Source organism: Cryptomeria japonica, chromosome 8 (assembly GCF_030272615.1).
Source record: "Cryptomeria japonica chromosome 8, Sugi_1.0, whole genome shotgun sequence".
Classification (NCBI taxonomy): Eukaryota; Viridiplantae; Streptophyta; class Pinopsida; order Cupressales; family Cupressaceae; genus Cryptomeria; species Cryptomeria japonica.
Genome location: NC_081412.1, coordinates 532,136,186 through 532,150,513, shown reverse-complemented (window position 1 = coordinate 532,150,513; position 14,328 = coordinate 532,136,186). Strand labels below are relative to the sequence as shown.

Below are 14,328 nucleotides of genomic sequence, written 5' to 3'. Positions count from 1 at the left end.
GGACAATCTCCTAAATGTTGGAAAATGTAATAGATGGTTCACAACATAAAAAGGTAGGTTTTGGCAAGAGAGAGAAGACAAAAAGCTAGATGTTTTTTTCACTGGTGAAATCATGAGTGACGATAAATGATAAAAAATGAAATCACTGTAGCAATTTCAAAATCATCCAAGTGGAAATGAAATCACCAATTTATTTATTGAGAGTGAAAAAATTGTCATGTTTGTCTATGGCATCCAATGACATTCAATCCTCATATTTTCCTCTTTGTGGTATATTTTCCTAGTCTCTTGAGCTTCCTAATGTATTAAAAATATATTTAGAGTCGTTATGGGATATGTAGATTCATTAATGGTTGGCTATGCATTATTAAGGGTTATTGTTAGGAACTACACTAATTTCTTTAAGCTTGGAACTACGATAAAAACTAGAGGCAAGAAAAGTGGATTGATTATTTTTTGAGAGGTTGTTTTAACTTTTTTTATATAGTGACAAAACTATTTTTATAGGCATTAGAGTTGTCACCACTTGTATTTGCGTGTTTGGGGTATTAAGTGGGCTTTTGTTCACCTTTTAGCCAAACTTTCTACCTAAATTGGGTTTCTCTAGGGTATATGTGTCTCCTTGTGTTGTAGCTCCTTATTTTATTTGCATTCCTTGTTCATTGACACTTAACAATTCAAATTCTTAATGTTTTCTAAGAATTAAGATATAATTTCTTTGTTGACAACTATTGAAGGAATATATGTCTTAGTTTATTAATCAAATAATATTGCAATGGCTTCATTCCTTTTAGGAAGTGGTTATTATGTCTTACAATTTCATGCCCATAACACATTCAAGTGGAAAAAAGATATTATATTTACAAAGAGGCGTCACATCCCATGGGTGGAGAAGGGGCTTAAGAATCATAAAAGGAAAAAGAAATTTATGGATGGTAAAGCGAGGTTCTATTAAGCCTTTCTCACTCAATGGTGACAATGAAATGCGCATTGAAGATCTATGCAAAGAGATTGAATAGCTGCATTCCTAATCCCAATAAATAAAAGGAGGCCCCAAAGGGTGAGAAGAGTCTTCCAACTAAACCTCTATTTAAAGCAAAGGGTAGAATATTGAGATTCTTCCATTCAAAGGCAGTGTGGATGTGGAGAATCTTGACAATTGATTGGCTTAAATAGAGGTATATTTTAGCATGCATTCTCTTCTCTTAGAATTAAATATTTCCTTTTCTAGGTTAGGAATGGAAAAAGCATGCTCTAACTTGGTTTGAGACTCTCTTGTAATCTATAGCATTAAGAAAATAAGCTCCAATAAGTTTTGGGGAACAATAAAAAAATTAATTAACAATTTTATTGTATATGTCATAGAAAAATGTGGAATGGAAATTATTAAAACAAAAAGATGTTCAAAGTGTACAAGACCATAATAGTGAATCTTAGAGTTGTTTCAATAGAAAAGCATGTACAAGATGAAGTCATAATGAGTGCATAAGAGATCTTCGTAGCCATCTTTGCATACATATTTTGCTTCCTAAATTGGTGGATATAGATAAGCATGCACCCATTCTCATTAGTTGGAGGTAGATAGTCCTCTATAGCATGTATGGGGTTCAACCTACATGCTAATATCCTATTCTATGATATCATCCAAACCATTTGGACAATGGGCGTTTTCCCAACCTTTTCGAGAAAAAATTCTATATGAAAGTCGTTCCCCTTGGTTTGTTTAGTATTCCTGCCATATGTCTTTGATGAAAGATGTATTTTGTAGGTTATAATCTCTTTCATATTGGGATGTGAGCCTTAGCATTAAATTGACTAGTCCACAATTTGATTGGTTGAAGCCTTATACCTCCCTATGGACCTAGCCTTTGAATAGGTATTCGTAAGTGTTTGGATGTCAATGTTGTTTGGGAATGCATTGGGTTGGTGTTGCTCACATCCTATTTCTTTTGTTTGTGAGAGGACAAGATTGTGGACTTGTATCTAATATTCATTGAGGAAAATACGAGCTCTCATATGGTTGAAATGATGAGTTGTTCCTCAATGTATTTAAGTCTTCTTTTTGAGCCACCTTAAGTGATGGATTGGTGATGGTGTCATGTGTATCGTTGTGTAAGTCACTACAGCTTGTGTGTGTAATATGACATGTGAATGTGGCACTTGTAACATGTAAAAAAATTATCCTATTTATATCCATTTAATGTCTTGGATGAAAGCTTAGGGCATTCCGTTCAGTATCTCCGCTTGTAAGGACAAGGGAGTCAAAGTTCAGAACAAGAAAGTAAATTCCACTAGTACCAAGAAAATTTTACACTTCATTGTGACCATTATGGTAAGGATGGTCATAAAATTTATTTTCTTCCAACAAGGAACAATCCCTTTGAAGCAGAGAGGAGTGAAGCAATATGGGGGAGACAGGTCTTTCATGTCAGGACAAATGCGGACTTTGGTAAAGAAAGCCTTCAGCATATGTTCATTAAATATAACCTGACAAGTATTTGTTAACGATGGGAAGAATCATGATAACTCTAGCATGATCAGACTTCAACTCTTTGAAGTGACCCTTGAGAGGAACTCTCTTGCATTCGTGGGCCTTTTATGCATCTTTATTCGTCTCATGGCTTTGCCTTTAAGGCAGTGAGTGCCAAGGTGAATGAGAAATGGGTGGCATGACAGAGATGAGATTTAATAATCATGTAGATGCAGAGCAGAAAATAGGGTACATTTTGCCAAACGCATATCAAAACTGTGAGCTTTTCAATAAAAACATAGACCATAGACCAAAGGTTTATCAAGGCACTAAGTATAAAACAAAGCAACACCATAAATTTATCAGATGCAAATGCAGTTCAAGAGGGGTGATAGGTGAGAAAAACTCAGATCTGACAGGATCGGGTCATTAGAGTCCCACTGAGCTTGCCAAAATGTAATTGCAAAAATTTCAATACATGTTTAAAAAACTACACCAAAAGTGAGCAAAGATTCAATATAAGGGCTTTCCTTGACACGGAAGGAATCCAGATGCACAAACCCCAAGGATAACTCAATCGACCTGGACTTGAATAAAATGATACAAATTCGGTAAAAAAAAAAATTGACATCCAAATATGGAAATATCCCCAATCTAACTCATCTAACATTTTTCAAATTTTCAATTTCTAAAAGCAAGTTAGCGAATGCAACTTTAGGACTTCCCCATACTTTATGAACATTCAATTGGTGGCAATACAAATAACATTAGTACATCAACATTCGCAAACTTCAGGACTTCCCCATACTTATGAACATTCAATTGGTGGCAAAGAAAATAACATTAGTACATCAACATTCAAATGACACGATAACAAACAAAAGCCCTGTTAATACATAGTTGCAGTCAGGTAAAAAAAATGTATCATACAAAGTAGAGCCCAGTAGGATGTACAGAACCAACTGATCCATGTAATGGAATCCAGAGCGCATGCTAAGTATGAGGTTGGAAGGTTCATATGATTTAATGAAAGGATAAAAGCAACTCTTAACTGAAACACAAGTATCATGCAGATAGACCTAAGGCACAGTGAGGCTGCAACTCAGAGGTGAGCACAACAGCAAGGTCCAGAGCCTACATGATATCATTGTGGATAATCGAATAGCTCCCTGGTGAATATACAGTGTTAGTTGAGTAGATCAGATGAGCAAGTATGAGTGAATAGTAAATGGACCATGTCAATAGAAAACAGTTTATGAATGGTATCTATAATAAAATAGCTTCCCTCACGTATCTATAAAGTCTCTTGATCCACAACGTTAGCAAGTAGTAGCAACTAGTACGTAGATCACGTCAATTTAAAACCGTTCACAAATGGTGTGGTCTTATATGTGTCACTGTGGGAAGGTGAGTACAAATCAATTCATCATCAGTCCTTAAAAGGAGGGTCCAAGATTTGAAAATGCCAAAAAATGGCATCATGATTAAGCCCAACCCAAGACCCAGAGGAGAGAAACACCATGCAGTTCATTCTGCAGATTTCTGCGAGAGGCACAGTGAAAAAACAGGTTCTCAACTTTGGCCACGAGATAAGGTAAATAGGGGAAGAATGGGCAGACATACTACTAGAATGTCACTACCAACCTATTATCTATAATTTGTATGACTTACTAAAATACAGTATGCACTATAAAGCATTTAGGTTGACAATATTGTAGCAAGATGTGCTTCTGTAGCTCACAGACTTTTTGTAGTATTTAGCTCACATATATAAACATCTCTTTACACTCTCATTTCACACAAATCATAAACCTAAGAGTTCAAACTAGCACATAACTCTAAGAAAACCAATATTTCAAACGAATGATGAAATACAATAAAAAGATTTTATATTGAAGTTAATTCACAACTTCCATTTAGATAGTAGTAATATCCAATTCAGATTTGAACTGTTTTTCAAATTTACTGTCAACCTAAAGAAACAGTTCAAATCAGCATACAATATCTCCTTTCATGGAGTTCAATATTTTTACATGCACTCATCTTAGGGTGACCACAAATACAGAGCATCTGTCAAAATGAGGTACTGACTTTCCAAGAAGCCTACTGAAGAAAATCTACGAGCCTGGCATCTGGGAGATGCGAAACATGATTCAAAAGCCTAACAAAATGTTTGCTAGATCTGGCATTGTTTCATCCATCAAATCAAGAAGGCATCCTTGGTCCAGTTGCAGGACAAATAATTACTAGAAAGCAGCATCACAGAGAAGCATCAATAAAATCAAGATTGAAGAAAGCATCAATACGTATACATTATGTACACTGCATAATGTGCATTCAAAGGTTGTGAACGACCATCTTAGATCCCTTAGGCCTCCATTCTGTTCTTGCCTTCAGAATTTCCGACCCTTCATCTTGCAGTCGAAGCAAATGCATAAACTGCGGTGCAGGTGAGGATTTGCATGTGTCGGGGGGCTCTTCTGCATGCATAAATGATGCAGAACCCATCCCATCAACAACTTGTGGACTAGCTAATGATTGGAGTATATGCGACGGCCCACATTCACGCCTATACTCCAAAGTTATATTAGCAAGTTCATTGACCTCTAGAATGGACGTTGGCAGACTCTGCAAATAAAATCCAGCTACAATTTTATCAAAGTTGCTTTGAAAAATAAATGTAGTGCAAAGGTAAATTGTTTGTTTTTTTTTCTGATAAGCGATAACTATATAAGCAAAATAGGAAAAATATTATCAATTTGAAACATCCATATAACAAACTTAGGGCATGTCAGTTCCCCAAATCAATATGTTTAACTTCTAAAAAAAATCCAGTACTTACATTTGCAAAGAAGTTCAACAAATAAGTTCAACAAATAATTAGAACTTAGGGAATATGGATAAAAAGTTCAAACAAATGTTTAGTCACCTAACACAATGCATTTAATAGTCAATTTTTTCAGGAATCATTGACAACCGAGTGGCAAGTAATACTAAAAATTTACCTCCAAAATCCAGCCAATGTATTTCACATTGTTGACGTGTTGATTTACGTCCAAGTCACTCCAGCGTGGCTGTAAACAAAACCCAAAAAATGTGTCAAGAATCTGGAGGGTGCACATTTTAAAATTTGTAAGTTCTTTCCAGAATCTTAGTAGATTAAGCTTACTTATTTTAGTTCTCAGAATAACTACTTACAGTTAAATTTGAACATATATACTGTGCAGTGTCATCATCAAGCTTGTGCAGCTTTCGAGTATCTTCTGCCACAATAACTTGCCTGTCGGTGAAATAAGGCTCTATTTCTTCTCTCACGGCATCTGGAATCTTAGACAATTTTCTAGTCTTTCTATTCATCATTACCCAAGTACTGTGAAAGAAGATCAACGTTGGTTCAAAATGACAAATCATCAATCCACCAAAGCGTGTCCATGCTAACAAAAAGACCAACAAGAGGACAACATAAGAAGAAGTGTGTTAATTTCACCTGGTAGCTCTTGTAAGAACCTCATTTGTCTTTATATCACGAACAAGCCAATCACGCCGCATACCATTTTTACCCGATGCACCCACCCACGTATCTATCTCCACAACATCACCCCTGTAGAATGCAGATATTAGTCTTGACAACATCATACTTGTTTGTAAGCTTAACGTTGATCTTCAAAATAAAGCATGCCAAGATTCAAAACAAATTTAAGATGTCTAATACCCAAAAACAAAGCAATCTTAATCACAAACGGAAAACTAATAAACTCAAAAATGATTGGAGGTAAACTACATGATTCAATGTATCTCCACACAGGAATTTATTTTTACTAAATTCCACTTATCCATCCTGTAGTTATATAAAGCAATCTAAAAGTATTCCATGAATCCATAAATGAAAACTCCAAACAATGGAAAAATATTTACAAAATTGCCTAAATAACACACACCAAGATAAAAAACCATGGGCTGTCAGAGAACATTACATATTTTCAAACATTTAACCAAATTTGCAGACACAAGAAATCAAACTTATTTATCCTAAAGCTTCTAATGATATTACATAAAACTTTTCATAATTGCATCATAAAAATATTTTTTAGTATATACAGAATCAAGCTCTTCACAACTAAAAATCTATTAAAAGTTGACTCTGGAAGCTCCATTTACTTATGAATAGCAAAAGGTATCAAGCTAAGATTATCCCCCATTGATGATAATTATGAGACACGGGATGCTTTTTAAGGCATTACATGCACTGAAAACAATTTGTATTCTATTTTTCTAATGTTTAACTTTTTCAAAAAATTCCAAGTTTTTAGCCACTTAAACCTTTTTCAAAAATCTTCAAGCATGCAGTGTCATTGTCAAATTAGTGCTACTAGAATGAAAACAGCAAGTGCATCAAAGATCTGCCAAAACAAATTCATTTAGATGAATAGGACTACAAAATGCTCAATGTGACTGTTTTATATCATTTAGGAATCTGGCCTTAAACCAAATTTAGCTGAACTATTCAAGAGTCAAAATTCACGTTAACTGTTATTAAATTTTCAGGTCATAGTAAGCAGACTCTGCACTTATAAAATTAGCCCTAAATGCAAAGAAGCTTAAAACAAAAAACTCCAATCAAAACAGAAGATCTGAGTACACTACCACAAACACATACTACTGAAAATACAAACAAATACTCACAAATCTGAACTATCAGTACTGCATCTATCTTCCATTAAAACTGAAAGAATTACACTGGCCAACCTCAAAACTCAAATATACTCTCTCTATTTGTTTTGAGTGGTACTGGTGGGCTTTAGGTCTCTTTGATAGCATAAAAGAATGCTTGGGATTACAATGAAAAATCCCCATCTAGGTGTCTGGGCTAAAAAATAAACCTAAAACCGAAAGCAACTAAAGAAAAAGAGTGCCTTGTTCTAAAAAAAGAAGAGCAGCCAGCTCACAGAATTTAGAATCCACTCTAAAACTAACTGTTTTACCAGTTCGTTCAGAAAAGGGACCAGTTAAGGTCTGGACAGGGTGCAGATTGTGGGCCCTGGCTGCACCCACATACATCAGAAAGCAACTATAGAAAAAAGGAACCTTGTTCTAATACAAGAACAGCAGCAGCCAACTCAAAGAATTTAAAATGCAATCTAAAAATAACCACATGACCAGTTCATTTACGAAAAGGCCTGGCTTCAGGTCTGGGTTCACAGTCCATTCCACTTGGCTGTGGATGCAGACAAGGCAGATTTTGGACCCCAAATGTACCCAGGTGAATCAGGGGCCCAAAATCTGCGCCCAGAGCAAGCCTTAAGCCTTCTGTGGACTGCAGTGTTTTTTTCCTTTTAAATTGCTTCTTGGACTGACATTTTTTTGTTCATCTTCATTCTTCTTTTCTGGTGTCAATGAGGTGGAAATTCTGGTATTTTAGTGCTACATCTGAACTGGATAAACTTCAAATGAAACTGGGTCTTCTCACATTGGGATACCATATTGATTCTTTAGCATAATAAACCTGAAAATTGAAAAATAGTTTCTCAAAAATGGTGTCTAGATTGGTCCCACGCTCACATCAAACAGCACCAACCACAATGATATACTCCTATAATTAGAAAGTAAGATAACTGATCACAATTGGCACCCAACATTAGCAAAGAGATTGGCGTCTCAACTGGCATCTACTGGCACTCCCCATCAACAAGGCAGTTGAGGCATCAATCCCACCACCCACATCAAACAGCACCAATCACAATGCCATATTCCTATCATTAGCAAGTAAGATAACCAGAGTAGCCAGAAACTCCTTTGTCCCTCCCTAGGCACGTGTATGACCGTATCCTAAGTCACAAGGTTCGAATTCAACAGTCATGAAATTCGGATGAAATTCAACAAGGGAAAAAATAGAAAAAAAAAATCAGATTAAATTCGCCTTATATAATTTTGTTTATTTTTAAATATATGCAATACTTCTAATAAATTATAACTAATGTAACTAATATAGCTAATAATATAACTAATGCATTAAAAAATATAACTAATAATGTATATCGAATGCATTAAAAAATATACATAATAACTTATTACTGTATATTTTTGAATGCATTCAATATACCTTTTACCTGATTACTAATTTATTACAATAAAAAAATAAAACTACATCAGACAATATCGAATACTTAATTACTATTGCGTGTAATTTAAATTAACTAATAACTAAGAAAATTTACAACATTGAATACATTACTATTACTCAATATTGTTTACAACACTGGAGCAATGTCAAAATAACTAATAAAATTTGAGAGCTCGGGCGTCTATCTGAACACGGGAGCGATGGCAATGGCAGCGAAAGCAACTACGGCAGGTGGCAGCAATGGCAATGGCAGCGACGGTGACTACAGCAGGCGGCAGCAACGGTGACTAGGGCAGGCGGCAGCGATGGCAGCCACGGGAGTGAGTTGTGTGTTTAAAGAGGCCGTCTGCCCACTTTTTAGCAGAATTTTTTTATGGCCGAATTTGAACGATTTTTTTTATAAAAGTTTGAAATTCGATTAAATTCGAACCTCATCCATGAAAATTGCCGTAACCTGTGACTTAGCCCGTATCTGATACAGCCTAGATACACGTCAAATACTGTACCCACGCATGCCCAAAAAACCTCGATTTCCAACCATGCTAGATACTATGTAATTTGATTTTTTAAAAATTTGACGTAAATCTTCCTATTTTTAATTTTAAAAAACTTCATTGCATTTTTTTATTTTTTTTAAATGGTATAAACAGAACCTTCACTAAATGAGAAAGACAAATGAAATATTTTTCTATTTCAGTGAGACTCACTTGTTGGGTTAGTTTCCAATGCAACTCTACTATTTTTGCATATTGTAAAATGTTAAATCAACTTGTCATTATTTATGTAGCAATTATGTGTCTATATTGCCTTTGAAGTAATGAAAATCTCCTCGAATAACTTAGAAAATTGTGCTAAATATGTGTATGTTTTTTATGAATGACGTATCCAGCCATATCCATATTGGGGGTCTTAAAAAATGGCGGTATCTGTATCTGTATTTGTATCCGTATCCGTATCCGTGTCCATGCAACTTTGAAGATAACTGATCTCAATTGGCACTCAACATTGGCAAAGAGATTGGGGTCTCAACTGGCACTCCACATTAGCAAAGAGATTGGAGCCTCAACTGGCACTCCACATTAGCAAGGCAGTTGAGGCATCAACCAAATCCTATGATAAACATATCCGGATGTCATATGCAAGCACACAACTATGAACAGCATGGTTGGCATGCATATTAGATGACATCTTGATCTAATGCAAAAAGCATTTGAAGGATGCAAGATGGAACACGCTTCCTTTTTCTTTCGCGTATATTTTTTAATTTAAATATTAAACAACGAATATCAGGTTTGCAAAATTGACATCAAAGTACATGACAATATGCATGCTATACGGTTATCTGAACTTAACTCTTGTTTTTAGGCTAAAATATACATATATTTATGGTTTTTATATTTTTTTGTACAGATACCCAGAACATACCTGACCCCCAAGAAAAAGTTGCCATACCAGCATTCCAGAACCCCAACCGAAACCATTACGTTGGAAAAATAAGAAAAGCAAACACGCAAGAAAAATGCACCCAGAATTAAAATAAGAAAAGATAAAAAGCTCAGTGTTGCTCTGAATCTGTTGAAAGTGCCCTGCTAAGAAGAATAACTGCCAACGCTACTGCCCCACACTCTTGCTGCTTTTGACCGTGCCTTCAACCCACTTGCACATAAGCCAAGGCTGATGTTGGGTACACTTCATTGCTGAGGGGAAACTGTAGTGTACTGCTGCACTGATGAAGGAAGAAAACCTAAACATGTATTAAACTCTAATAACTGGAGCTAAGATATCATTTGATTTTAACACATAAATTGCCTTGGGTCCAAGATTCCACAATTTTCATGCGTATAAACTCATTAATCAAAGATTGTCTTGAAGATGTTCAAACGTTGAGACAACATAAAAGACTTAACGTACTGTTCTCAAAGATTATCTTGAAAAAGCTCAAACGTGAGAAACAACACAAATTATTTAATGCACCAACGCATGATGAATGCTGCCCCAAAAAGGCTAAGCAATTACGGTTGACAGACTGACAGGCAGCAGCTTGCAAACTATTAGATGAGAACCTATAGAACATGCAGGTTGACTAGATAGGATAAATTTAAAAAATCATTTGAGAAACTACTGAAATGCCCAAAAGGCAATGGTGATGACACAGAAAAAACCACTGAAATGCCTAAAGGTAAATGGTGATGACACAGAAAGGACAGAGATAAGGACAGAGAAAAGGAGAACTAACTGAGAAGAGTGAGGAAAAAATTATTCGCATCATCCTCCTCTGCTTTTCAGCTCTGAACCCAAGTAAATGAAATACTTTTTGCTCTAGCAACGTTGTGTCATTGGCATGTAAGTGTAGTGTTACCGTGAAAATCTGCAGAAGCATGCCACAAAGAATAATTATGGCGAAAAGGTTTACAAAACTCCAAGTCTCCTACCTTCAGGTCATTTGGGAAAAATCATTGAAAAGTATCAATCCTTAAGTTCAAAACAAACACAGGCTAAATTATAAGGTAAGAAGTCATGGTGATTGTGCGCTAACGATGGTCAATGATATTTTTGTAAATTGCTTGAGTAAAAAATGTAACAAGACCAAAGGGTTGCAACTCAATTGGTTGTGCACAATTGGTGAGGACGATGGTATGTGATAAAGCCATCCACCAAGGTGAAAACCCTTGTAGGCACATTCAGGACAGGTTCAACACTCGGTTGACTTTGACAGACAGGAGCCCCCTGCACATGCCTGCAGAGATGCCAGCATCTATGTCATCTGGCTGTTTCCATCAGATAAAAAAAAGGAAAAGTGTAACATGAAATCACACAACTCTAAGCAACCTTGTATCCAGTATCACATAATTCTCGTAAAAAATACATCACAAAGTGTTCAAACTTGACAAGTACAATAGCTATTTAACAGAATAATGCACACAATGTTTCCCATGAGTGGATAGGCAATTGTATTTAGCAAGGTGGCATCAAACAAAATTAGAAAGGAGAACCACAAATCATCAGAGAAGCCATTTGACTACTGGTGTAGTCCAGACTGTAGACTCGTAGAATAAATGAAAGAAGGTCACAACTGCTTAAAATTAAAAGCTACTTTTATTCTTTGATAGATGTTCAATCTGGCTAACAGCTTCCTTGTACTTGAGGCTAGTATTATTCTATGCGAGAAGTTTGTGCTGGTTAAAACTTGAAGAGAGTTTTCCGTATAGGGGATTAACCAAATTTTTTAACTTTCAAACATTAAGACCATGTAGTGATATTTACGTCAATGCTAACTGGCTTTACCAAGAATTGGCTTGTACAACAATCTAATAAAAGTCAACAGAAAATATTACCAGGAGGGATATCTTTCCACTTGAATTTGCATGCGAGCTACAACCCACATAAGATTTCTTCGACTCATCTCGACGGTAGCCCCAAACCCATCCCCTGCTAGCCCAGAAAGCCAAACATGATTCAGAGCTGTTTCCTGCATAGCAAAGGCAAATGGTCTTCAGAACTTGAATATTCAAATCAGAGTACCAGTAATCCAATTGTCTTAAAATCTTTGAACTCGTACTAAAAAGCCTTCAGAACTAGTTTCATCTCCTCTCAATACACCATCAAAACCTAAAAATATTAATCCTTTAAGGCCAACCATAAAACCTATCTTATTCCATTCAGAAGTACACTGTCGGTTACAAAGTCTCCACTTACTTGAAGATGGTTCATCAAAGTTTCAATAGAAGCCGTTTTATCTGCACCGACCTCATATGACCTTATTGCAAAATTCTGCCTGAACACAAAACTGTCTTCCACAAACCTCCCCAGCCTAAAAACATCACCAAACATGTCCGGTTTCCTCGGCTTCCAATCAAAATCTGTCCACTGTTTTTCAGCTGCCAAGATAATAGTAGCAATAGCTGCAAGAAGAACACTCCAATCTGGGAGCATATTGATCCTGCTTTTAGCAGGGCTTTCTTCTTCTACAAAATCCTTCAATCCGACATTATTCTTCATGTTTAAGCTATCAACAGCAGTGCCATTGACCTTGGTGCCATTGATCTTCACACCTGCATGAGCGTTTCCATTAACTTGAACTCCCTTGTAGGCGGAGGACGATTTCTTTGACTTGACATCAACACTCTCAGGAGCACCCACCTTCATTGTTGCATTCCCTGGAGAAGACGAAGAGATCTTGTTCTGTGTGTGCGGAGTTGCCGAACCCATCATCATTGCTGCTGCAGCAACAACCATTTTGGTTCCTTCACAGATAACTGCATGAACCCCAAAACAAAAAATTAGGGCGTTTTTCTTTTAAAAAAAATAGTGAAAATTTTAGACAAATCTACACCCCACGGATCAAGGTAAAAGAAGACCGATTTGGCAAGTGGGTGTCTTATGATTTACAAATAAACATCACAAGGTACAACCCCATCGACAAATATTGCATAGATAGAAGGCACGAGAATGATGGCGTTCAATAGCAAATCCATGGAAGAAAGGAAAAGAAAAAGGAAAACACCATGAAAACGTTGATAAAAAACCACATACAGATTATAGGCATCTGAAAATTCACACGAAAACGTTGTCCATACCATTCCGCATACCATACAGCACAGATAAAAAGCCCTACCTTAGAAGACGATCCAGATCCGTTGTGAACGTGTAGTTTTAAACCCTTAAATCAAACTTTGATGGAGCCCATTGTTCCCTGCCCGCAGCAAATTCAAAATTTAAATCAGTCTCTAAACAGTATGTGAAGGAACACCCACTTCGAAAAAAATATCAAATCAAGCTACATCCACATGGAAGGCTAATGAACTACAGGCCCAACACAAAGCTCAAACATAGTGACATTGTGTGTATATCTCATAAACCACGAGAAAAAATACTACAAGAAACAGCACTGGCTTGACAGAGAATGCAAAAGGTTACCTTGTTTAGGTTGACATAATTCGAATAGACCAAGAAAGAGCCTGACTTTACAGAGTAGAATATACTAGACAAACGTTCCCAGCTTAGACCGATCTGGCATCCCACATTCTATTGGAATAATATAATTAAGGAAAGAAAGTAGATTTACTGTAACCCTATTAAAGTTGCCAGCATCATAGCATTCTCATTACAACACACAATCCAACACCACACGCCATTTCTATTCCAAGTAGAAGAAAGTGCACATAACTTATTGTTTACAACACACGATCAAAGTAGCCCTTCAATGAGGACTTATAAACCCACCTCAGGTAGGCAATCAACGGTTGATGACAACATCCAGAGGAGGGAAAAAATTGAAATTAGGAGGCTGCCAATTGAATGTTGTAAAGAAACACAACAAAACAGTAATGGATGTTGATTTCCTGTTAGGTTTTCGGTTTAAAACGAGCCCATTTTACATCCTCGTTCATACATGGGTTCTAATATTAATCTACAATCTGATAACAATGGTCGTCAAAAGTCTTTGTAGTGGTAGGAAAAATTGCACGAGTATAGGAATCAATGTCTTTCAAGCATTTAGTTGCATGCAATTGTGTTGTTGAAAAGTTATGGAGCACCACCTTTCATCCACCTAATTCATTTCATTCATGGATTTGATGATGACCTTGGCAAAACGTGGTTTCATATATAAGAGGCCCTCCTTCCGACTTTTTCACCATTAATTGCTCCCAACGAACACCCACTATAGTTTAGTAACCTTGGTGAATGAATTCAATCACATGAAGTGTCTTTATCTTAAGTATTTTATTACGTTTTC

The 14,328-nt window shown here is 36.2% G+C and overlaps 1 protein-coding gene across 4 annotated transcripts; it reads right to left on the bottom strand.

The window, feature by feature from the left end:
• Positions 1-4,337: 4,337 nt before the first annotated feature.
• On the bottom strand, positions 4,338-14,009 carry LOC131063719 (palmitoyl-acyl carrier protein thioesterase, chloroplastic). Of its 4 annotated transcripts, none has more exons than XM_057997618.2 (8): positions 13,815-14,009; positions 13,125-13,284; positions 12,288-12,847; positions 11,927-12,060; positions 5,958-6,071; positions 5,669-5,840; positions 5,476-5,544; positions 4,338-5,098 (listed from the first exon to the last, which is right to left on the bottom strand). In XM_057997618.2, exons 2-8 carry the CDS (start codon positions 13,135-13,137, stop codon positions 4,808-4,810), a joined length of 1,353 nt encoding a protein of 450 aa, XP_057853601.2. In that variant the 5' UTR covers positions 13,138-13,284; positions 13,815-14,009; the 3' UTR covers positions 4,338-4,807. The 4 variants fall into 4 exon arrangements, with proteins under 4 accessions (XP_057853601.2, XP_057853600.2, XP_057853603.2 ...); XM_057997617.2 differs by lacking the exon at positions 13,815-14,009 and adding an exon at positions 13,509-13,787; XM_057997620.2 differs by lacking the exon at positions 13,815-14,009 and adding an exon at positions 13,509-13,787 and having other exon boundaries at positions 13,207-13,284.
• Between the last annotated feature and the right edge of the window lie 319 nt (positions 14,010-14,328).